Source organism: Acanthaster planci, linkage group LG11 (genome assembly GCF_054643075.1).
Source record: "Acanthaster planci isolate LZ-2023a linkage group LG11, COTS_SCS, whole genome shotgun sequence".
Classification (NCBI taxonomy): Eukaryota; Metazoa; Echinodermata; class Asteroidea; order Valvatida; family Acanthasteridae; genus Acanthaster; species Acanthaster planci.
In genome coordinates this window covers 4,394,121-4,420,647 of record NC_141787.1, presented here as the reverse complement: position 1 = coordinate 4,420,647, position 26,527 = coordinate 4,394,121, and the positions used below count along the sequence as shown (strand labels likewise).

At 40.6% G+C, this 26,527-nt stretch overlaps 1 protein-coding gene across 2 annotated transcripts; it reads left to right on the top strand.

Moving 5' to 3' along the window:
* On the top strand, nt 1-22,597 carry LOC110981580 (organic cation transporter protein-like). Of its 2 annotated transcripts, XM_087143380.1 has the most exons (11): nt 1-583; nt 3,699-3,802; nt 4,370-4,524; nt 5,507-5,675; nt 5,961-6,102; nt 11,870-11,961; nt 12,537-12,745; nt 13,630-13,738; nt 17,541-17,750; nt 18,798-18,975; nt 19,735-22,597. In XM_087143380.1, exons 1-10 carry the CDS (start codon nt 80-82, stop codon nt 18,931-18,933), a joined length of 1,830 nt encoding a protein of 609 aa, XP_086999506.1. In that variant the 5' UTR covers nt 1-79; the 3' UTR covers nt 18,934-18,975; nt 19,735-22,597. The 2 variants fall into 2 exon arrangements, with proteins under 2 accessions (XP_086999506.1, XP_022094927.2); XM_022239235.2 differs by having other exon boundaries at nt 18,798-22,597.
* The last annotated feature ends 3,930 nt before the right edge of the window (nt 22,598-26,527 follow it).

Below are 26,527 nucleotides of genomic sequence, written 5' to 3'. Positions count from 1 at the left end.
ACCAAACTGATAAATGGTCAAATCGGTGTAACATTTCTCAGAGTTTTATTTTTTGAAATATGATTACACATTCATCAAAATGCCTGAAGAAAACCAAACTTCTGTTGAAATTCAGCAAGAGGACACTGGGATCGACGCTGTACACAGAAAATCACGTAACTTTGACGACATACTTGAGGTCATTGGTGGTTTTGGAAAATGGCAGAAGGTATTATGCGTTTGGGCTCCACTGATTGGTATTATGACAGGTGCGCATACCCTAGCTCAGGTCTTCATGGGAGGAAAGGCGGACCATTGGTGCCGTGTGCCCAACTGGAATGATGCCAATTGCAGCGTAGATGGCCTACCAGACGACTGGGAATGTCTTCTAGCAAAACGCAATGCATCTATTCCTTTCAAAATAGAAAAAGGTCAAGAAGTGTACCGCAGCTGCGAAATGTACGACGTGCTGAATATCACCTTCACGATGAGACTGAATGTTTCCAACTACAGCAACGACACCATCAAATGCCCCACAACAGAGAGTGATACACATGCCTGGGTGTATGACACAACTCAGTACAAGACAACGATCTTAACAGAGGTACCCAAATTCAACTATACTGAAGCGTTGTTTGGTTTTTTATGGTTATGGCCCTTCCGTCCTTGTGTAGAAAAGTTTTGATGTAGAGTATTGTGTGGGAATACAGAAAGGGCTGAACGTCACACACATCAAAATATTTCTTTCTCTTATATATATGTACGTGAAAACTATCACGTACGTACTCGATACTTTAACGTACGTACATAATAGTTTCACTTACCACGCACGTACATGAAAACGCGCTTAATTTTTCATGTGGCCAGACATTTCCGTATATAGGGGTATGCTCCCCGCGGTCGAACAGGATTGGAGGTGCTCTCGGCTAGATTAAACTGGTGAGCGGGCACCGGGTCCCTTCCTGAGGCACTTTTTTACCGAAAACTCGGGCATAATGGCATGCTTCCTAAGAGGATATCGCGTGTATCCTGGCGAATGAGTGGCCTTTGGCATTAACCGATATGATACTAGGCATTCAATTCAGCAACTAGTCAGTCTTCCTTTGTCCTATAGTCAATGTAGTGGATCTACCATAGAAAGCACCCTGGATCAAACGATGTTGTCTCTTTTTTTATTGCAAACAAAATTGTCTCATGAAAGTTGGCACGAGCGACTTTATTTACGCCAGGTACTAAATTGAACTTTCTTTTCATTTATTCTGGGAGGGGGGTGTTGATAATTATCTTGAGAAATTTGAATTACATTGAATTGCATTGTATTGTCACTCTGCACCTTTATAAGACTTTCTTTTCATTCATTTATTTCTTTAAATATGTTCAGACAGGATTGGCAGTGATCACACAAAATCATTTTTTAGTGCAGAGTCCAAAATTAAGTTGATCAGAATCCAGAGCCATTCTATGGGCCCCGTCGTCACAAAAACTCACAATCCACAGTACCCATCATCTCAGACATTTATTACAAAACTAAATAACAAATGCCACTGCCAAATTGTAAATAAAAGCACCTTGCCCATTGTTCAAAGGTAACGCTTTTGAAACAATTGCGTATTTTGAGACAAAATCGGTTGCATAAAAAGGGCAAACTTTCTGGAAACTCTGACCGCCCATACAAAATAGTGGTCGATGTTTGTAGATACTCTCAGTGAAGCTCCTGATTGGCCCATGCACAAACACTTCTCCATTGCTTGTGTTGTCAATGGGCACGTTGGACATTTTCCAGACCTATGATTGCTCATAACAGCAGAAACAAGAAAGGCAGCTTTACAATTGTGCAAAAAAATTCTATAATATCGATTCAAATTGTTGCATAGCATGATTTGACATATTTATAACAAAGAACATTCCATCTCAAGGCAACTGTGTAACATGAGTTGTGTGTTGAAGTTGATTTGCCCTTGCTGTCTAATACAGGTTTGTGAATTTTTTGTTTGAAGCAGGGACTCTGTGATAGCTCACACATCGCACTTGCTGTCTAATACAGGTTTTCCTAGCCAATTTCGGCAAAAAAGTCTTTCAGTTTAACACAAGGCTCATAAAATGTGGTTAAAAAGAATTATCCTTCAAAATAAAATTCGAAAATCAAAAACAGGCATTCCATTTCCTTCTGGAGCATTCTTTCGGGAAGTAGTTCATTTAAATTCCAAACGTCGTTTTGTTCATTCACCTGTGTCAAAAGATTTAGAAAGTGGTTGATTCGATTTTAGTCAATGCGTAAGCTGTTTCACTTGTGGGAATTCAAATTCGATCCAGTGATAAGCTCTTTATGGATCCTAGGTAACATCTGATTTTCCAAGAAAACAGGTTTAACCCCAACAGTCCTCAATGCTCAAATTTAAATATGGTTTTACATACACCTAAGGATTAGGATTAACAGTGGGTCTCGGGACAGTTTTTTGTTAATTAACGTAACTTTGTGCAACCATTGTGGCAGCCATGGTCTTACAGAAAAGTGAGCATAGTAGGTAACTGAAAAAAAACTGATGTACACTTTCCCTTCAACAACGCAGAGAAAGGCCCTTAATTTTTTTGGGTAATTTTTTTCATTTTTGTTCTTTACATGTTTATAACGTTAATCTTGAATTAGTTTCCCTGAACTTTTGTTAACATTTGTAAGTAGGCCTACATATATTTCGAAATGGTCCGAATAATCAGATATGAAACACAACATGAACAGCATCAGTGCACACAACAAAAAGCAACACAAAACCTTTCTGATTCGACTTCAGAAAAAGGCGTAGATACAAACAAACAAAAAAGTAGGATACAACGGAATCATTCACAATCATCAAAAACAATGAGTATGGAACAAGAATATCATAAAGAATGACTTATAATAAAAGACAGACAGAGGGCATTTATGTACTCCTACATTAAAAAGACTCAGAACAAGAAATACATTTACTATAAAACGAAAAAGCAAATCATGCGCGGGTAAAAGAAGCTATATACGTGTCGATGAGTTTTGATTCGACTACACCTGTTGGAAACATGCAGTAGAAGAAGAATGCCCATTATTGACGTGGAATGACGGAAACGAAACTGAACGGCAAAGATAAAGATTGTGTGCACCAAGACGAATTTGAATGTCAGAAGAGGGAAAAAAGAAAATCCAAAACAAACCAAATCGTAGCATGTGTTCGAATGTGAATACGTGTTGACGAAAATGAGCCAGTTTTTACTGAATTTGGCTGGGACAACCTATAGGTCACTACTGATTTATTAATGGAGTATTTCTAGGACATGAGTGAACGAGTTTGATGAGTTTACAGAGTCTCTGGGGTTTATGAGAAGAAAAGAAAACCAGGGAATTAAGAAGGGAAAATCAGAACAAAGAGTATTCCCATTCCGCAGCTATTGGGAAAAGCCAAAAAGGTAAACAAAAAGAAGAGAAAGTTTAATAAGGATTTAAAACATTCAAACTGAAAGCAATACACTGAAACAAGTCAGCACACTTGAAGGCTGGACCACATAAAAGCAAGACGCCGTATGGCAGTGATTTATGAAACCCTGAAAAGATCTAATTAATAAGGTAGTAGATGTATTTTAATCCAACCACCCACAGGTACTTTATCTTATTGTTTGTCCTCATAAAAATATAAATCATCCCTGAATACATGTAATTCTTCTTTCGTACTTCTCTGTCATTTTATGTGTAGTTTGATCTTGTATGTGACAATAAAGCAACTCCCAGCATTCTTCAGTCCATCTACTTCGCTGGCCTGCTGGTGGGCTCCATTTTTTTTGGATCACTTGCAGACTTGTAAGTTCTAGTGCCATTTGGTATTATAGTGCGTCTTAGTGAAATCAACAACATTATAGAATTACGATCTGAAGTGAAAGTGTTTATCGCGTACTTAATTACAGCTTAAAATTATTCGTTGATTCTGTCGAGCCTAAGGCAGCAATTAATGCTATACGATTCACTTTGAATCAAGTAACAAAATGAGACACACAAAACATAGTTTGATTAATGTTAAAGGTAAAATGACAAGCAGACAGGATGTAAATCTTACGTTTCGAGCCAGGTATGATTCATAGCCACCTGCGTACTATAGCCACTGACGGCGGCACGATTTTCGGGGGGGAGGGGTTGTGAGGCCATCAGGCATCAGCCGTTGAAAGGCTGCTCCATTAAGCTTTATTTCACTATAGACCTGCACCCCCCCTGCTTCCGCCAACGGTGATTATAGCCCTGAGTGTGACAGGCTAAGCAGATACGGCCTTACTTGATACATGTTTTCAAAATAGTGCTATAATACACTGCATTAAAAAAATTATCCTGTTTATGTTTTTTTAATTCCTCTAAATATTGCTGGTTACTACGCAGGGTTGGCCGAAAGCCATCGGTCTATATTGCTTCTTTGTTGCTCTTCGTTACTTCTCTGGTTAACGTCTTCTCGCCAAACGTAATAATATATGGAATTCTACGGTTCTTCGTAGCCGCTGGAGGCATAGGTGCCTTTATCTGTGTCTTTGTACTCGGTAAGCTAATACAGTACAAAATTGATTCTGACTTCTGAGACTTCTACCATAAACTAAAATTGTTCGTAGGCCTACACATGCACTTGTTAACAACTTTCAGCTGTCAGGGCAGATCTAAGACACGGCTTAGAGTTTACTTTGTTCATAAAATGGGGGAGGGCAATCTTGAAGTGTTTTTTTTCTAATCTGAAGCTGTGTAAGTCCTCGTTTCGTTTTCAGCAAAGTACGCACAAAAGTTCAGTTCTGACCAAAGAGTCTCCGTTGCTTAGCAAATATCGCCCCCTCGTGGTTCAGCTCGAGGCCCATAATGAGCCAGTTAGGTATAGACCTCTTAACTAATTCTGCATAATAAACTCACAATTCTGCACGCATGCACACAAATGGCCTTGACTTCGATGATCATTTTCTCTCAGGTTTTCCTACTTCGTTCATTTTTTTGGTGAGAATATCCCATTAAATCATTTTCGCTATTAGTTTCTAATTCAAAATCGTAATTTTTCCTGTGCGCACGAGATCGAAGTTTCTACATGGCCCCTTCCATCATCCATTATTATCAATGTAGCCTAAACTACTCTTGGGGCCAACCTGAGTACATTTGTAAAATCACGTACTGATGTTTAATCTACTTCCATGGTTCCATGTACATGTACCGGTACCCATTCGATTCGCTGCTTTTTGCACTTGGAAAATCTGAAGAACCACATCTCTTTCTCTTTGGAATTTGCACTTTAATTGTCTTGTACAACCCCAAACACAACATCTGGATGCCATTTTGTTTTTCGGCAGTACTCCAAGCTATGTCCAACTTCAATGGTAAGCCACGTACATGTACATGTACATGTACAGTACATGTACTGTACATTGAACATCGGTACATACCTGGACTGTACCTAAATGTTTTCTCTTTAAACAAACCACTTCATGTAACTAGAAAAATTCACTGGCATGACTTTTCTTGATTCATTGTATTTATTGTCAACAGTAAATGAGTTCATCAGTCCACATCGACGTGTGTTGGTGGGAATTTCTTTCCAAGGCTTCTTCGCAGCTGGTTTAACGCTTGTTCCGTTGCTTGCGTATTTCGTACGCTACTGGAGGTTCCTGCAGCTCGCCATAGCGCTACCCACTGCCTTGTATATTCTAACCTACTTGTAAGTACCAGACAAGTCAATCATTCTGACAGTAACCTCCTAAAAGTTATCAGGAGTGCACTGCAGAATCTATGGTGACAACTTGGTGTTTAACTTCCTCAGTATCCACACAGGACAACGCTATACAAAGGGGCGTAAATCCTTGGGGAGGGGGTACATATCCCCCCATTTTTGACCAAGGGGTGTCATTAGATCATTTAATTCCTCTCCTTATTTTACTCACGTCGTTAACCATCTCTTTTACGCCAAATTCCATATCCTTTAAATTCTGTCGAACCAAAACAGTAAAATGCCTGAATCAGCTCGTTGGCAGATAACTAAAAGGAAATTCACTCAAGCAGAAAAGACACTTCGGAAGGTGGCAGCACGAAACGGAAAGGAATTCCCAGAAGAAATGTTCCGTCCAGATGTGACTAGAACTGCTCAGGTAAGCTGCTAAACAAAATTATTTCGAGAAGTCTTGAAACTCGGACATCGTGTATCGTCTAATATTAATCTAGTGCATGTACGCTTCTTCTTGAAGAACATATACACCAGTATTTAATTTTGGATGTTCTTTTGATTGTACATGCGAGGTTCATTGCCAACATGAAATTAAATGGGGTTATTTTTATTCTCAACTGCAAGATTTTAAAGAAGAGACTTAAATTAGCGCTGAAAACTCAAATTCATACATCTTTTAAAAGTCACTGAAAAGATTTTACATTTCAGTGTGTAATAGTCACCTTTAATTTCATCAGTTTACTTCTTACAGGTCACAACCAGTGATTCCATACCAAGAGCTTTAAAGGTCTTCTCCTTAGAACTGTTTTACATTTTTCCAAATTGATTTCTTGTCTTTTTTGGGGGGGTTCATCTAAATTGGCAAATTCTGTCAACGATTGGAGCCTTTCATCATACTCCTCGTTTGTTCCAGAACTGAAGAAAGTAAGACTTTCGTGTACTATAGTCAAAGCAGACATACCTGCTCCAATCACCCCCTGCAGAGGTCTCTTTCGGTAAATCCAAATTGTTGCTCACATTGAAACATTGTATGCATTAATTGTTTGCAGTAAACCACTGAAAGCAAATGGACAGGCACAACAATTCCCTTAAGTTTGTTAAATTAGTAATTAAACTAGAAATTACTGAAGTTACTACTCTAAATGACATCATGGCTCTTGCCCACAATGGACATACGCATTAGCACAGAAACCTCCAAAGCATTCCTTAACAGCAAAAACAATAAAACATACTGTTAACTGGAACAAAACGGTCTACATGTTAAGGATTGAATTAAAATGCACACACAGTGCAGCACGGTGCCCGGCTCTTGAGACCTCAGCATGGCAGATAAGCACGATGGCAGTAATAGTGATCGCAAAAGCCTTGATGAAGAAAATTGCTCTGCCACTCTCAAATCGGTACAACTGCCTGCATCTGGTTTCTTGAGATTCCTTCCTAAAGGCATACAGCTTTTCCTTTCGAATGTCATTCATGAACGCTGCCATTTTGAACATTAGTATATGCTCCTCGTTTTCAAGCTTGCCCTCACCCAGTAAATGCTCCAATTCTGTAGTACAAAATGAAGCAACTGCTTATTGTCAAGCACAAACTAAAAGAGTAAAAAGTAAATACTTTTACTTTTTAGCAGTTGCACTAAAGTAAAAAGCTTTGCTTCATTATTATTCATACAAACACGAGTAAATGCTTCAAAAATGGAAGTAAAAGCAAATGCTACTTTTTATTCATACAAATTCAAGCATTTGCTTATTCTTAATGGGTTGACTTCTCAGTAAAGGTTTTTGCTGTTAACTTGGACTTCATAACATTTGCTAGTTGTTATCCATTATAGTTGATTACTGTTTCTTTGATAGTTTTCCCCATGGGTTGAATGCTGCGTAGCATCCTTACATTGTATTTGTGGATACATTCGTGTTTGGAAGATTACAGGAAGGTGAAAAACTCAGGAAAGAGAGAGAAAGCATAATTTGATCTTTGTCGTGCACTTATAACAAATTAGCAGATCGTTATGCTGTCAAACATTTTGCAATTTCTACACAAAACGGACGAGTGAACAGACGACTTCCGAAGTGGGGCGTAAATCCAGCCTTCAAGGGAACAATCCAAATGTCACAAGAATGTTCACCCCAACGTTACCACAAGAACCTCACATTGTGACATATACACCAACCGCTTCAGATGCACATAAGGGTTCCATGCAATGATTTTTTTGCTCAGACTCGCTTTGTTTGTCTTCCTCAACTTTTTTAACATTCAAAATTATTCAAGCTTTTCCTGACAAATGAGGCACTATTTCTGTGATGTATCTCATGAAAGACACTGTTCAGTTCACATGTTTCCATATTAAATTTTGAACCTTAAATTTGCTCTTTCACAACATTTCCGAGAAAAGGTTGCTTGTTGGCTTATTGTCAAACAGTCAATTGCCAAAGAAACGGAAATTTACCACTTACAGCAAAATGTAAAAAATTCTAGAAAAGTTTGTCTTCACAAATCAACGTATCCTCTTCCACATGTTGTCGAGCAGTGCATGCGCCCCAATGATTTCTTTTCACATCCAGAAATAGACCGTTGACCCTGGAGGTCAAAGGGTTGGCTTGTCAGAATGGTATGGAGAACTCCCTACCAACGACATAACCAAATGACCTGTTTCTCGAACAGATTTTGGAAAATTCCTACTTTCTGGCTATTAGCGCCGGTCCCTGATTAAAACCGATGGCAGGGGTGTGGAGGGCGAGTTTGTGGCGCCTTAAAACCAGATTACTCTGGACAGGCAGGGCTCGTCAACTCTGATTTCAAACTCTGGCAGGTGGGACTCGTTAGTCATGGTTGGCACCTAGGAGACGATAACTGTGTCCTAGCACAGGTCCTGGCAGGTCCAGAGCACGACTACAAACTGCATCTATTGGCAGGGCAACAGGGGCCAGTAGCTGGGCTCGGGACGACAGTGCTCTTTTTGCCCAGTGTCTATCTGGTACAGCTGGTTGCTGGGCAGATGAATCCTATACGTCATCGGCCTGGAACCGAACTTCAAGGCAGTAGGAGATTCTGGGGGAACTCACAACTGTGCTGGCTGTCACACCCCGGGTGTTCCGTTAGATCACGCAGTCTTGAGTCCAGATATGAAAGTTTGTCCAGGGCAAGCACTCTTTCACTCCTTCACTTTTTCTATTTCCTGCCCTGGTTCCTGATGTTAATGTTACAGGCACCTCTTCTATGATGGCGATTAGACTGCGAAATCAGTAAATCGCTCTTGGGCTCAAAGGGTTGCCGTTGCTTGGCAAGGTTCGTCTGGGAGGCCGGCAAGGCCAGGTCGATACTCTGTGACTGCCTCTCACCTGTTGCATGCTTGAATAGACCTCTTCACTAATAAATTCATAATTATGCACGCATGCGCACAAATGGCCTTGGCGGCAACAAGTGTGAGCGGGTCATTGAGAATGTACAGGGATGCGACTTCGATGGTCATTTTCTCTCAGGTTTTCTGATTTTGCTCATTTTTTTCTTGAGATAATCCCATTAAATCGTTTTCGCCACAAGTTTCTAATTTAAGTGGAATTTTTAGTGCTCTGTATAAAGATGTTAAAATCGTAATTTTTGCACATTTTCAATGGCCCGCTCACACTTCTTACCGTGAAGGCCATTTTGTGTGCATGAGAGCATAATAATGAATTTCTTAGTGTAAAGGGCTATGTACGCTCTCTTTAGATCAGTGTTCATCTCGACTGTGATTTACCAAGCCTGCTGCAGTTAGGCCTGATGCTAAGCTCTGCCGGTCTGGCATATCTGTTGCCACCTTGAGTGAGACTTGGCTCACTGGTAGTGGTTCAATTCGTGAGTCTAATTTCACCAGATTTTGGAATGGTCGTCTGGACAGAGAGAGACAGATGAATGGGGTGGGATTTGCCTTTAGGAATGAGCTGCTTCGATGTATCGGACAGCCTATCTCTATAGCTTCCCGCCTCGTGCCATTTAAACTGCACCCAAAATGTGTCCGCCCACACACCTAGACGGCCATCCTCGGAAGAAGTATAGAATGAATTCTACGAACCGAAATCCTCCAAGACCGTCTGGTGCTAGCTGAAGATTTTAATGCTCATGTTGGCTCAAACTGTACAGCTTGGCCAAATGTGCTGGGCAGCCATGGAGCGGGAAAAAAAAGAATGACAATGGCCAACGCGTGCTGGAGACGTACCACAGATGGTCCATACACAAGTGTGCTTAGCAGACGCACCAAAAAACGTACATATGGGTGCCTCAAGGCAGCACGGGTCCAGATATTTTACACGAAGTCAGTGGTCGGTAATTGATTTGGTTGTATTCTCCACGCGCAATATCTCAGCGATCTATGCACCTTAGGGCGCCTTCCCATATGCGCATCAGCACTTGCGCCAAGCGTTGCGTGTCTGTCAAAATCCCTCCCAGGGCGATTTCGACGGCCGAACGCAACGCACACGTGTGTTATGTTAATGGAGTCGATTTTTGTTTTCGTGAAAGTGAAACGTATGAACGCATCGTGTACGCAACGCACTGACGTACACATTAAAGGCACCTTTACTTGCTGCGATCACCCAGACGTTGTACACGTATTTCAACCTCTGTGCCGGGGACGTTGGTTGCCTTGTCCCTAACGTGCGAATGATTGAACATTCTGTTAGACCTAAAACATCATGACGTCTTGCTTTGTTCACGTGTGCACATTCCTGTGGGATCTCGATGGATAGCGTCCCACCCCATTGTCTTTGGAAATTGCATATGTAAACGAAGCGTGACGTAGTATATCTATTACCGACTTGGAAAGTTCGTTTTAGTTTTGGTTTGTACACAACATATGGGACGATCTGCAGGTGATTGGTTCAGATTCCAAAGGAGATATATATAACCTATGCAGCACGTATTCCGGGCACAGATCTAACCACTTTTTGCCGCCTTCGCCATTTATGCGTCTGCCTGCATAGTGCTGAATTTATCGGCGAAAAGGTCAATTGCCAAAACTTAAAAACAACAACACTGTGGTCACGAGGGGCTGAGCACAGAGTCAGTATTGCGATTACTTGCTCCCAGCACGACATGTATGGTAACATAAGTACAACGTTATTGGCTTAACCAATACAGTTTAAATATTCAAAAGTAGACAAAAGGACCAATCAGATGCGTTCTTTGCGCGCTAGCCACTGGTCCCTATAATTTATTAGTTGTTTGGATTTTACGCGTACAGTCGTGCAAGATTTATTTCGAGGTAGTTTTGGCCATGTTTGTAGTAGAGAATAAAAACCCACCAATGAGTTGCATTGAGGGGCGATATCTGTGATTGTTGCATGTACACAGTGACTGTAAGAAACATTCTAAATGTGAATACTAAGTACAAAAACACATTGTTTTACCGTACCGATTAGAGCATAATACCCCCACGGTCTCAAAGCATAGTATCATTGGCCCATGATCAACGAGCCAGTCTAAAGTTTCAGAAGACAGGACCTAGGCTTGTTTTCGCCGTAACAAATGAGGCCGATTTTACATCCAAATTCTGACAACCAAAACGAAACCAATTTCATTTATATACTTGAAACGTGGAGACACATGGATATTCAACTTGAGCGTGACTCCTCTCCTTTGCCTTTCCCTTGGTACTTAATCGCCTTAAGGTGTCTACTTACACGCCTTAAGGTGTATACTTACACGCCATAAGGCCCGTTCATACTTCAGGCGAGGTGCAGCAGTCACTAAAGATTATTTTGAAGCAAAATTTCGCTCGGCTTGAAAATGTGCTCGTTTGCAAATTCGCGGCGTGACTATTTGATCTGCCCGCACAAATACGCGCTCGTTTTCACTTTCGCATTAAGTATGAACCGGCCGTTGTATCAAACCGGCGTATTTACACCCTTTAAAATTTTGAAGGCATTTTGGTTATTGAAAAGTTCTAAAAAATACTTCAAAATCTGCCTTTTTTTCCCCTCACCACGAAAATTGTGGGATTATCCAACGGCCCATCCCCCGGTAAAAAAAATGGGGGAAATATTCCCCCACAACCGGGATTTACGCCCATATTTTTGCAAACAGCAATCGTTTGACAGAAGTCACTGAGCTGCTTTGGCGTCTTTGGATGCCTGATGAACTTTTTTCCTTTGAGGATTGCTTGAAAATGTGCCCATAGTCCTAACACTGAAAGTATGTACTTCGTTACTTAACAGGAGTCTCCCTCAGCGAGTCATCAAGCAACGGCGTTAGGACTATTTCGCACCCGGAATATGCGTATTAAGACATTGAATATAATGTTCAATTGGTGAGTATACGTGATTCGTCAGAGGATGATGACGTTGTCAAAAAGTCTGATGCTTCGACGATGTCCAAATTGTGAAACAGCATCACTGAATGTTTCTTATTAAAATCTCACCCGATCTGATACAAAGTTTCCTCCGCAGGATGACTTTTCAATGGTTAATCATTTAATATTCATGAATTCATAAGTTATTTATAGTTTGCCAATAACTACTTCATCGATGTTTGCCTTGAACAATGTTTGGCCTTTGTATGTCGGTGGATTTGTTTAATAAATTGCACTTTTGCAGTACAACTGGCTAGGGATATATGTTTTGAAGTTTTCGAAAGTGCATCTGGAGTGCAAGTTAACGTGTAACACGTTTAGTTGGAATCAACCCTCAAACTGACTTACAGGGTTGTTAGTATGGACCATTTTAAAGTCGTAGTTGGTTACCTTTGTGCGTTGGGGTGATAAGCCTGAGACAAAAAGAAAATCTTCTGGCGTTTTAGCCCAAGTAACAAAGCGGGCGTTCTTCCAATTACTTCCATATTGGACTGACGTTTAGCTTTATTAATTGATTTGTATTTGACGTGCAGGTTCGTCAATAGTATGGTATATTACGGGCTTAATTTGAGTACGTCAGACCTCGGCGTTGATGACTACTTAGCGTCAGTCATCTCAGGATTGGTTGAGTTTCCATGTTACGTGTACTGTGTCATTGCACTGAAGTACGTGGGCCGTAGAATCAATCTAGGTGGCAACTTGTTGATTGGAGGAGTAGCTTGCGTCATCACTTCGTTTCTAGGTAGGGATATTTCGTGTTGCAGCCATATCAATCATGATGTAATCACGTCCACCTCATTGGAGCGGGGACTAGGCTAATCTCCGAAGCCTCAAATCTAAGCCAAGTGGTACGGTTCCACGTTTTTTCGAGTTGTTTGGGAAGCTCACATAAAATAATGTGGAGGTCTTTGTGACCAAATTTGGAAACACCCAAAGTTAACAATAGGTCAATCAATCAAGCAAATAATCAATTACACCTTCACGTGGCCGTGTGAAGCGAATGTACTCACTGAAAGAACTCCGTGTTGACGGTCAGCTTCTTAACTTTGTTTTTAGGCTTCCAGTTGTGAAGTTTAGGAGCCTTTATTTTTCTCGACACCAAGAGAGTACAAACTAATGGGGGGGGGGAATGAGATCTGTCCTAGGTGTTATTATCACTTCTAATATCTGTAAAACGCGTACACAGAGACCAACCTTCAGCTCATTTTGCTTTATGCTCCTAAGCAAGTAAAGGAAATTTGGATGGCCCTAGCATACTGTTATATTAGCTAGACCAGGTTTGAAAAAATAGACTTTCCAAGCAGCCTAACCCAAAAATGAGGTGTAAAATTGCTCTTACATAATGAAGGAAAGTGTAAACATGCAACAAAAGTGAAGTGAAGAAAACTTCATCTCGTGGACTCTTTAATTGGGAATAACTATGTGCTTGGCCGGTCTTTAACGTACGTTGAAGACCGGCTCAGGAGAATGAAAATGAGATTTTGCCAAAAATTTCGAAGAGAAACCCTTTGTAAGATACAGTCATTTACATGTAGAAGGAGTAATGCCCGTCAGGGAACATTTGAGAATGAATTCATTACATTTTACTGATTGTTGACATGATAATATATGTCCTTTGTGGAGCAGATGCCGGCACCGTGAGACTCGTTATTGCTATGATCGGAAAATTTTGTATTTCCGCATCTTTTGCAATTATTTACGTTGTGTCTGGCGAAATCTACCCTACGTCAGTCAGGTATGTACTGCATCCATTCACTGAGTTATGCAAAAACAAAGAAGTTGATGTGTGTGTTCATTATTGAAATTAGAAGGCTCAAAATTGTAGAGCTTCTGTTTTCCAAGCATAGAGGTTTTTCACGTGACGTAACACGACAGGCAAAAACATTTCAGAAGGCGTGACACATCCGTTAATGGGGTTGGAGGCCCGTGCCTTTTCAAATCTATGTATTTTTATCCGGTTCTTAATTGACTTCGTCACAAAGGCGGACGCACCATGATTTGCAGGCTCCCATTGGACGATCACTGAAGTTGCACGTTAACTTCCGGTTCCAAGGTTCCACGTAAACGGCGCTCAATGCATGTAACTCTATGTGCAGTGCATGTACGGTGGGCGTGGTTTAAACTGAAGTGATGTCACACTTACGAGCCGGATTGGCAGTTTTACGTACGTCAGAATGTTGAGAGACTTCGAAGGCGCGCGCGTTTACGCGCATTTCTGTGTAAATTGGACGCTGACCGTCAAAACTCACGTGACTCAGAATCTTCTCTCAGTGGAACGCCACTATCCGTTCTGAGCGGTAACAAAAAAGTTTGGGTTTTTAAAGGAAAATGACGGTCCTTTGGTAGGAACTCACCACGTAGGCGCGTACGTTTATGTGTGTTTGGCGCGGGCCATGCTGAGTACGCGCAACGAATTTATGCCGGAATGTTTGGCCTTCGCGTCCAGCGCATGCAGGAGCCAGGTTGGAAAATTTCTCACCAGCCTGTCTTTCTTTCGTCGGTGAGGGTGCACTTCTCTGCGTACACACAGAACGCGTGAGAACCCGCTTGTAACCACGTGTCTTTCTTTCGCCGACGGGGGCACACTTCAGCTCAGGGCGGATATACCACCTATCCATTTGCAGTGGCGCATACACCTACAAGGTTGTTTCCAACAATAGGGATACTTCTGTTACTACTCTCTATAAATGGTTCTGACCAATTCCAAACAGTTCGACAATTCCAGGGCTCTATAACCACTTCGTGTCCGAAGTGCCACCCATTGGTAGTATCGTTTTATGATCGACTGGTTCCCACCCCTACATTAGTTTCCTCTTTCTTAGTGGGCATACAATGTATTAAATAGGGACTGGAACCATGCAGTCAAGTAAAAATGAAGTTCTAGTCAACGGGTCTCCTTGAATAGAACGAATAACTCAATGACCTGTAATAAACGGGGATTTCTGCAAGTATAGTAATAACACATTAAACAGATGTTTCTAGTGCACTGGTAAGAATGATTTTATGAGATGCAAAATTGAATTGAATGTTTTATTGTTCAAAGCAAATGCAAGGGAACTATGCAGTGCAGTCTGTCACGCATCTTGAGGGATTATTCCTTTTATTGCACGAATGTTAAATATTCATTGCTTTATATAGGGCTGAGCTGAATAAACCCTTTATCTACAGGTCGCCATTTTCCTCTCTCTGTCCAGCATTGAATCACGACATGAAGTTGGCATGTTCCGAATCAGTTTATGCGTCTACATTATGCTCCTGGTTGTCTCGCAAATTGCTTTTATCGTTTGATGATGTATTAAATTTATCCTGGTCGTTTAATAGACATGACAGCCAAATTGATGGAAAATTATTCATTTTCGCACTAGACGGAATGCACGTTCTGATCAACATCCATTGTTCAGTTTGAATAAATCTTTTATTGTTATTTCCAATTTGAAGGCACATGCTTACTTTAGCCGGCCATGAACATTTAATAGAGCCTGAAGGTAAAAGGTCACCGCAAGCTTCCGGAACCCTCGTGCGGTCCGCCTGTGGGATTTTACATGGGCCGCCCTATCACATCCGATAATTTTTGGAAGAATGATTTCTAACCGAAACCACCCCCAGAAACACTCATGCTGGAATTTTCCCTTTATCCTCCTTAAGTAATATTTGCAAAAATCACCTGGAGATGGGTAAAAAACGAATATCATTAACGACCTTTTGCTTCCGGCAGTATTGTTCCTAGGTCTCCTTGTTCATGCACGTTTGTTTTCATTCCCTGTGCTTACGTGGAAACGAGATTGTACAATCTTGCAAAGATTTACCTACGTGCAGTCAATGGGTTCCAGATTTTGTTGAGTTAACGTGATGCAGTTCTTGGCAGCAAAGGTTTGGTTAAACATTTTGTACATCAGAATCGTTTGTAAAAGCATGTTATTGCTTTTCGTTTATTTCGTTATAAATTTCAAAATCATTCAGATATTTTGGTCTGTTTTAATTTTGGCTTTTACCGAAAGACTGCCATAAACTATAAATCCGTAATTGTTCATCTGCGTACGAGACCACCGAATTGTTTTGTTTTTCATGTATTTTGGATTTTTGGAAGTGATAAGTCAATTTTTGGCAAGATATTTCTCTATAGGTCAGATCATTTTTCAGTTTCAATCAATGCTAGCAAATATTTTACAAAAGGCCTTTTAAAGGGTAAAGTTTTTAAGAAGTATAAATGAACGAAAAAATATTACAAATTCTAAAATTTCTGCACGTTATTTTTCCTATCCAAGGGTTCCGGAAGCGCGCCATCAGGGGTCAACTTTCAGGCTCTATCCTCTCCGAGCGGAACAAAAGAGGGCGTGTTTTTGGTACTCACCGCGTAGGTGCGCCATGAGGTGCGCAAGTATTTGCGCGTTTTACGCAGAACACGCTGGCAGAGTTCGGGCGGCTTGTTCCCGTATGTTCACAAACAGTTCGATTTGTAGTTCGCGGGTCGACCGCTCGAATGCCGGGAACAAACAACTGGTTATCGCTGGTAGTTAGTGACAAGCAACATGCAACATGGCGGCGTCCATGTAGGCTACGTTATTCGAGAGTTTATGTTTGGATGGGCTGAATTTTTTTCTATATAAACAGGAACATTCATTTCTGTGTTACGGAAAATAATTAATGTTAATTTTGCAAAACTTCCCATTTTCTATGGCTTTGGAAGCTATCTCTCTACTTTTGCAGCTGTTCAAAAATCAGAATCTCGCGAGTTTTTCCGTGTGTTCCTGTAAAACCCTGACGAGGAGGTGCTGTGTGATCCTGTTCCGAGAACAGTGTTTTTGAGTCATGTTCTCGCCGTTCGAGCGCGAGAACAAGAAACCCGTGTCAAGAACAGGCCGCCCGAACTCGACCGCTGAGTACGCTTTACTAATTTATTGTGGCATGTATGGTCTTTGCGTACACGCAGAACGCGTGCAAGAACCCGCTTGTAACCACCTGTCTTTCTTTCGCCGATTGGCGGTGCACTTCAGCTCGGGACGGATACCGGCCAAGCACATAATATAAATATTTCTTTGTCTCTGGAGCCTGTTAAGAATTTGAAAGGGCCGCAACATACTGACAGGTTTATGTAAACAGTGACATTTCAGTTCACTGCGTGTGTTTTTTCGTGTATCTCAAAAACAATATACATACATAAACTGTAGATAACGAGTTCCTTTTCCTTCGACTTATTCTTGGGAAGATAGAGATGCACAACGGATCACCGACAGATGCTAGTCTTTTACTACGCGAAGTAGCCATTTTAATGTTTTTCTTGTTTGGGAGTGTAGACACGTCCATTTATTGAATATCAAACTCAGTTTTAAATTTGTTTCAGGAAGTTAGATTGACTAGATTAGAAATCAAAATAAAAAGACATCGAGTTGAAAGGTATTTCATGCCACATGGGCGACAGCCCGGAACTGAGAAACCCAAACAATTGGTTTCTGTAATGCCGATGAAAGGAAATAAGCACCATCCTTAGTGGAGCTTTGACAAATGTTCTTTTTCCTTAAACCCACTCCAACACGCAGAAGTGCTGGATTAGGAATTTCCTCAGCGTCGGCACGATTCGCAGGTATTTTGTCTCCATTTATTCTGGAGTTGAAGGAACTGTGGAGTCCTCTTCCGTTCGTTGTGTTTGGATCTTTATCGGTGATTGCTGGTTTTCTTTCATTTCTACTGCCTGAGACCAAAGATAAGAAACTGCCGGAGACACTGCAGGAAGGGGAGGCATTTGGAAAGTAAGTTTGATTTTTCTTAATTCAAGGTTTATTTCGTGTAATTAACACATCACCTGTCACTTATAACCTGAATCTGTCGACCGATTCCAAACGCGCATTGGGTCGGCATATTTTGCGCACTGTGATTAATCAACGCGTTGCAAACTCTCGGAGGCGCGCTACTGTGAATCGCCCGTATTCACGCTGATGCAAAGTTCATGTACAAGCACATTATAGGTGAACTGCAACTTACCAGGATTTATGGCGTGCAAAGTTGACATTTAATCCGCGTATAGAGATTTCTCTTTTCCTAATAGAGATACCTCTATTCCTGGATTAAATGTTAACTTTGCACGCATACAGGATAGAGAACCAGCAAGAAGTATGTTGTTATACTTTTCCGTGAAGGCCCCCCTCCCTTGTCCGTGAAGACCCCCTCCAAAAGCCACTTGGTTCTTGGTGTTCATGGCTCGTCTTACTGTTATCTTTCTGCGGAGTACGGAAGCTTAAATGACCGCGTAAATGATTTCCTTATTTCCGAGTTATTGGAGTTGAATTTCATGTACGATGCTATGTTTCCAAGATACGTTATCTTTGAATTCTGCACTTCAGAGCTATTATCATTGAAATCAGTGTTTTCACAAAGCGTTACCGTTGATTTTCGTGTTTCGGAAATTATCTATCTTTGAAATCAGTGTTAGCCAGTGTATTTTTCTCTGTTTCAACGATAACTATTAACTCAGTAACGCGGTAACATGGATGGTCATTTAAGCTTCCGTAGTGGAGTCATTTGGCGGAAAAAAGTTACAGCACCACATCCCTCAACATGCGGCATATTGAGTGACGTCATGTAGCCTTGCACAGTTGATATTTGGAAGAAGGTTGAGATACCGTCAGACGAGCAGGGGATCTTGACGACATGCGCTGCCGATGTCAGCAGTGTTTTCAGGTTGAAGGCTTGACGAGTAATAAATAAATTGCAACAAATGTTTTGAAGTAGTGTGTTTTGCCACGTACGATGACTGCCTATTATTTATTAGCCATTTTGTGTTATTTTGCCGTCTCAAGGTTTAGGTGTTGGCGATGCAAAGATAATGACAACATTAAGCCTACGATGGCAATCATCGACATATCTGAGCTGAACGTCAAGCAGGACGCAGACAATTACGCCTTCACTGAGGAAGAAACTAGCCAAACAAAATAACGATATTTGGGGAAATCGCTTTGCTAGTAATATCTATCACTGGTAAGGTTTAACAACGTAACATTTAAAACAATTTGCAAACCGGTCCTATAGCATCCCCGCACTACACGAATGATTTGTTGTACAAAATTGTCTTCGGGAAATATGGACCTTAAGAACGTGTAAGCTACACTTAATTTTGTAAACACTTAATATAAAAGAATTATTTTCATACAAACCTTCAAAGAGAACCTATGTGTCGGAGGTAACCTCGTTTTTATGTTTCAAAGTTTCAAAATATATTTACTGCCTTTTTGGTTTTTAGGTGAATTCATATTTCCATATTCATGAGCAAAACTGTGATGTAATCCCAGAAAGCAAGCTTTGAGGTTACATTGGTTTGTAGGCAACAATAACAACAACAACAACAACAACAACAAAATGCTTTTGAAAAGACTGTTGGACTAAATTTTCTGTCCTTTGTTGATTCATTGTTGTGTAATGTACATGAGCAATGAGCAATAGTCAACCCTTCTGAGAAATTTTCGCAGTGAGGAAATTCTGTGTTCATAATTTGAATAGAAAAACCTATACACTGCACTATCCTTAGATGACATCACAACAACAGCACCCTCAGTTGTCCACAAAAGCAAGGATTATTTTAAATTTATTTAAAAAGAGTATTTCAATGCATTTAAGCAAATAGGGGTGAAGAATAGTTTCCATATATTGAAGAAGAGTATACAGTTGCAGAAAAAATGTCAAAGAAAAATTCATCGCACCTACACTTTAAGGATCTGTCGTAATTGTTTTATTGTATAGGAATTTACGAGTAAAGACATCAGACATCATAAAGCAACGAAACGTAAGTAAAAAATACGGTCCAATCTTTGATTATCATTCAGAGTGTAAGATGCATTCAACAGCGGCAATTCGCAGTATTTCTGCACCCGAAGACCTTATCTGTCATCATACATGGCTACCTGAATTCAGATTCAGAGTTAAAAATTGCCACTTGTTTTTGAAGGGAAAAAATCTGATTTAGTTTTAAATGTTACGTTAATAGTACTGTTACCTTGACTCGGGTGACAAAAGGTACATGACGAGCATGCCTCGAGATAAACGAGTTGACTGCAATTTCCTTCACACCGGAAAATGCTTCTAAAAGTGCCTCAGGATACGTACAAACGTAAATACAGTTTCTGGTGGAATATAGTTCATAACGCTACATGCAATTCAGCATAAACTATTATTGAATGATATTTTAGTGTGCATCCCTTTTATCGAGCAATTGACGGGGGAGACCTTTAAGCTGCAGTGGAGAATGTTGAAGAAAATAGATCACGTCAATCTCAGTCTATCACAACTAACATTGGGCCTGGTTGTTTCACACAGATCTGGATCTCGATCAGTGATCCCAACGCTGTTTTGTTCCATCCACTAGGCGGGTTTTAATTAACCAACTACGGATCACTGATCTGTGTGCAACAAAATAGGCCCTATGCAAGCAGGCTGGCTTTACTCACTGCCATGCACCATACACATTTCCACTATTGTGCAACTGTTGAACTTACCTTTAAAAATTGTACTTAAAATAATTATAACTTTTATAATTATTCATAGTACATGCTTTTGCCATTGCACGTGCCAGATGCAAAGTTTTTAGGTTTGTATACATTTCCAGAGTCAAATTGTTCTCTTCGAGAAAACAGCAAAACGAGTTTGCCCATGGGTTATCCCTTGCTTGCTAACGCTGTATTTATGACAGACAAATTCGTGAAATTAAAACAATTCGATTTAGTTGAATTTTGCCACAAGGATATCATCGTGATTTGGCTAATTTCAGTAAATTATTTTTAAAATGATTGCACTAAGTTTTTTCGCATTGATTTTGCAAACCCCTCGGAAATTTGAAAAAGAAATCATGATTCTGGGCCAATTTGTCTTTTGGTAAAAACGGTGACGACCTGTAGAAAAGAGCTTTTGGTCCTCTTTCAAATGAAATTGGGAAATCACGCGCAAGAAAAATTACATGGCAACTTTCATAAGTGCTATAATTTGTAAGAATTACTAGTCGACCAGAAGGTTTTTGGATAATTGTGTCGTTGTAGATTGAAAGTTGGTATAATTCAAATTCCTCACCACATGACTCTACCTCGGACTACAAGACCGCGGGCAAGAACGTCAATGAGAGGGTCACTCATTCAGAAGGTTACCAGAAATAGTGGATTGAACAGGGAATCTCACTCAGAGTATACTCATTTGATAAATTTGGTATTGAGGACAGGACTAATGTTAATTACTGTATTAAAAGAGCCTCTGCAAGGAAGGGATGAAATCTATGCGCTTGAAATCTAATAGAGAGAGAAAGAAATTTAAATTTGTTTGTGGTTTTTACCTGATACTGAATCTTACTGGAATTAAATTTGAAAACACAACACAAGAACATTCAAATAAAGTTTGGAAGTGATTTGGAAAAAGTACTGCCTGTAAGTAGCATAAAGAAGGATTTTCACGTGACTGAACATTTTGAAAAGGTTGACTCCCTTTCTATAGTTTGTCTGATTTTTTTCCATTTTATGACCTGATGTTACCTCTATTTCCGTATTCCAATTTCCCTGCACACATTTAAGCCGACTCCTAGAGTGGTGACGTTCAGTGTCTACATGTGTCATACAGTACCCAACAGTTGTTTTATTTCTTTCTTTGTCTGTCTGTCAGTATTAGATTACCTTGCTGGCCTACCTGTAATCACTTTTAGTTCCGTAATGGTTCATTAGCTCAGGCACGACAAAAGGCTCTTAAAATATCTGCTGCTTCATCATTCTTTTTCAACAGTTTATAGTACGCATATATGAGATTTTGATATTTTGATATAGAGCCGAAGGCCACAAATACAGACTCGTTGTAGTAGTTAGGACAGCATTCGTACGGTATTTTTTTACCCTAATCTCATATTTTGCAACACCTCGTACGCTTTTGATGAGGTTGTTACTACCCCAGTTAATCCAAATTCTTTGTACATTTATGATTCCAGGCAAAGGTATTTATGGAATTTACGCACGCTTTAAAACCTATAACTGACCATGTAGTCAATTGCTTCGCCCTCAGTCATTGCTTATATGCTCTTAGCGTGTGCTTTCTAAAATAGCCGGCGTTGGTTCGGCACCTCCTTGTCGTCTTCTACCAGTCTGCTCCTCTTCATCGCTGGATACTGTGGCCGAGGCTGACACCGCTGTGGGACTGTGGATCCTGGAGTGTCGTGGCTCCATGCAGAAGCCGAATCTCTGGGTTCGACACCAACCTACCTGCCTGAGCTGGCCTGTTCTGGTGCGGGTGTGGAGGTGCTTGGTCCAGCGACTTTGCTCTTTTCGTCATGGTACTGACTGGGCGGGGCCTTGTCTTTCCCGTCTTGTTTTTGGGCTCCTTAAGGGGCTCCTTAAGGAAACTGCACAGGGTCGAATGTAATTTGCCTCTGTTTGTCCGTTAATTTGTTTTTGCCGGCTTGCTTTTCATTATGTTTCTCTGTATAATTTTGCTTGGCTGTGCTTTTGTAAATAATGTTTGCTAACATTCTTTTGCTTGTCCAAAACTCACAGTGTTTTGCATGAGAAGTCTAACTCAAAAAAAGGATTTTCTTTGCTTTAAATTTATGATTAAATGTGGTTTGAAATTATTTCCTTGACCTTCCTCTGCCCATGCATCTGTTGATTTTTGTTCTGCCGTGCGTTTTCCGTACGTAACAAAGTGCGTAAGAAAAATGTTCCATTTGTGGGTGAGCTCTTTGGGCATTTAACGAAATGACAGAGAAAGCTAATAAACTGAACGCTAACTCGCTAACTCGCTGCCAAAGCTACTCACTCCATCAAGGGACAGGCGGTTCAGACCCCACATTGTAACAATATGCCTCTACATGATGTCATCCCTCCTACCGTGGTACCGTTCAATTATCAGTATCATGGGAAGTCGCTGCCCATTCCTTGAGAAGTAATTAACATTTTCTCAGTCTGATTACATCTAGAACCTCGAAACCATTGGTCATTCCTTATCTCGGCAATTCTAGTTTCAAACAGCTAATCTTCCCTAGGTATTGATATCCTCTTGTACCAAGAGCAGCGTTTTCTGCACTCCTTTCTGGTGCTTCTTGTTTGTTCATTATTGAGCTTGTATCATTCATGCATGATCCTAGGATTCCTGAGGTAGAATCTGATCTAATGATTCATTTTCAGTCAAAACCCACTCAGTGTTGTTGGTGTATTTACTGAGTCTGTTCATCAAGGCGTCATTTCCTACCAAGGGTTGCAAAAATGCTAAATACTGGAGCAATCACACTTGAAACCCCAGTTCAAGTCAGTTTTTTTTATAGTAGGCCTACCTACACAAAGTCAGGGAATCTTCGTCTCGTCATAACTGCCAGATAATGATAGCATCGTTTCCATCAAAATTTGTACAGCATCGCGGAGCGCACTTTAAAAATGATGGATACTCTTACTAAATTGAGTAAATCTATAGCTCAATAGGAAGAGTATCAATTTTTGTAGGGTTCTGGATTCGATCCTGGAAGCTGTGAGGGAGTAGTTTTTTCTGAATCGTGGCTCGAAAGAATTTTTTAAAGGAGAGTAAAGCCCAAAATTTTATTGTACGGAAAATTTATAATTTGTCCTTTTTTATTAAGGAAAAGTAAGACCTGACCTTCATCGGTCTGGTTGCTGCTCCTAATACCAGAATGCAACGAAACTTACTAACGGGCAGTCTGTCATAAACCTTCATCTTCTGAACAAACATGCCACCTATTTGCATGTCAGTGACGGACCTACTGCCACCCAACGATTGGATAACATCAATAGATTCAAAGGACGAGATATCTTGACGGTACATATCGATAAGCAAAATATCTTCGTTTCCACGGCAGGAATCTATTTGCCGGGTGGCACGCCACAAGTTTTCACCACAGTTCTAATTCCAGAAGATGTAACCATGTGGGAACTGTCAGATGGGTCTCCAGAAGGTCTGGTCAGCTTGTATCAAACAATCAGTTTCCTTCATTCAGTCTTTATAAACTACTACCTCGCTCATCGGCCTTTGGCAAGATTTGTGACAGCAGAAAAAGTCTTTCCGACACTCATCTCCTATCACAACCTTTGACTAGACAAAACATCATCTGTCTGAATGAGATCTCTGAACAACAAAACTGTAATTCCGTTATTTGCCACAGAGAGACAAGACAGGTATTATGGAAAATAATAATATCAACGCATTTATAAGGCGCTCAGTATCTGTAATTCAAAGGCGTCGATATACATGTATTATCATAAATGTGGATTTCCTATCTTGAATAGCCATGATTCAAACAGATTATTATTATTATTACTGTTGTTGCCTTTGTTTAATTTCTGGTAATGATACCAAGGCTTCCTTAACTGCTGAGTCAAAAGAGGGACAGAGCAAAAGCAGCCCACTCAGTTTAGTGTCTCGAAAGGAATATTACTCAGCCAAACACATTTTAGATTAACAATGATCTTCAACGATCCGACGGAATGGCGCCTTCTTCCAGGGATCTGTAGGAAGATCATAATCAGGTTGACTTTTTTTCCAGTGGTTGTCCTGTTTTAAACTTAAGATGAACATAGAGAGAAGTTCATGTGTTGGTATCCAGATGAGGCAGCCGGGTAGTAGCTACTCTTCTAATCAGCTGAAGAGGCTGAAAAGTTACCTTTTCTATCCTTTGTTCTATTTTCCGAGTGTCTAAACACAAGATCCCTGAGGAGAATGTTTCAATGCTCCTGGTAGCCACGACGTTGTCGGCTCAGGTTTAGACTCTTAAACTTCTAGGTTTGGTCATCCCCAATCCAGTCTTTTCTCCAAGACAACACGATTTTCTTCAGCTCCTGTACAGTCAACGAGAAATCCATTCACGGTTTTCGACTTAACAACTACCCGCTGTAAAATGAGCAAAAGAGGTGTCGCAGTCAGTGTGTACGCTCACAGCACCGTGACTTAATTAGTCCATAGCATACTACTTGGAGAACTTGGAGAATCTCTCTCTGGTGTGTTTCCAGGCAGATTGGTGCAGGTTTATCATTTGTAGCAGATAGGCGCATGGACATAGTGTAATTTTAGATTATCTTCTGATAAACTCAAACTCCCCCATGAAATTGCATGCGATTAAATTGGATTGTATTACTTCACCACGAGTATTATGTTCTTCGGTTCGAAAGCCTCTCCCTTCTTTCATTCACCAAACGCACTGCTGGCAATATTGTGGCTGCATATGCCGGCCTGGCTTCAGCGCGTGGGTGTTTTGAAAGAGGGGCTTTCCTTGCTCTGCATACTTGTAGTTTGTTTCAATGAAGGACTATCTGGATTCTTTAACTGTGACGCCCTCGTCCTTGAAACCTCAAATTCTTGGCACAGGTGTTTCTTGGTAATCTTGACGTTGAACCTTTCTGACGAAGGTCCTCTTATCGGTTGGTGTTAAATTAGACGTCCGGCCTGATCTTGGACGGGTCTTGGTTGTACCTATAGGTCGCTGTATTTCTGCAAATCGCCTGGACAGATTTCCGTACGTGGTTCTTCTAGTTGTCTAAATAATTTGTCCCTGACTTGTGCAACTATAGCCAATGCTCTTCCTCAGGTCTTGACAGTATTCCTCATGAAAGCATTCTGTTGCTTTCCTTATATGCTGGCTTTAGTAGAGGTACACCACACGGTAAGTAGGGAAGGGAGACCCTCAAATAACTATGATGCATATAAGCTGTATACCCAAGGCTATTGAACCTACTGCACTCCTCCTGAATATCCGAGAGGATTCCCGAGATACCCACGACACAAAAGAAGACAAAAATGAGGGAGGGGTCCCTCCATGCTTCAAATCGTGCATCATAATGGGAGTGAAAGTAATGCCTCTGGAAACCCAGGCCCTTTTGTACAATTATAATCAGCAGGGACACAATCCAGTGATACGAGGCCATTTCAGAATATTCTAAGCTTTTCATGCAGCAAGTCATTTTGGTGTAGGCCTATGTAAACTTTTGACCCACTGTTTTTGTCACATTATGAGGAAAATGCTTGAAGTCATTTAGTGTGAAAAGGTTGCAGAAAGCTTTGATATAAATAACGGAATGGTTAAACTATAACAGGAATCCAAAGACTGATCATTATTATCGAAAAAAGAGGTAAAAATGAAACGAACCGCCTTCCTAAAACGTCTTAGCGCGTTTCTGTGTCAAAAGAACAATATGATCAAGTAGCACTTCGTGTTAAGTCAATCGTTACACGTGCGCCGCAGAAACGTGAGCACATAGTTGCCGTCCTCTGCGTGAGAAAACAATACGTAACATAACAGAGCAGCTTTGACTTGAGATGTTAGAGGATGCGGTCATTTTAAAACGTAGAGGGTATTTACTTCTTCGCATTTCTTCGCAGACATCGATGAAGGAACATCTCAAAATAGTAACGAACGATATTCACTATATTCAGGGGATTCTCTTACACAGTATACACGTGCAGCAATACCTGCTGTCAAATCCCCCTTCCCAAATGAATAAAACTGTTGGGCTAGCATACGACTCCAATTCCATCTATCTATTCATGTGACAAAAATAAAAATGTCCCC

Bases quoted from the DNA above. Each gene is read 5' to 3' on its own strand.
- LOC110981580 (XM_087143380.1), top strand. From the start codon at position 80: ATGCCTGAAGAAAACCAAACTTCTGTTGAAATTCAGCAAGAGGACACT. The intron at 4,525-5,506 runs GTAAGCTAATAC...TATTGTCAACAG, and splicing joins TATCTGTGTCTTTGTACTCG to TAAATGAGTTCATCAGTCCA. The intron at 5,676-5,960 runs GTAAGTACCAGA...GAACCAAAACAG, and splicing joins TTGTATATTCTAACCTACTT to TAAAATGCCTGAATCAGCTC.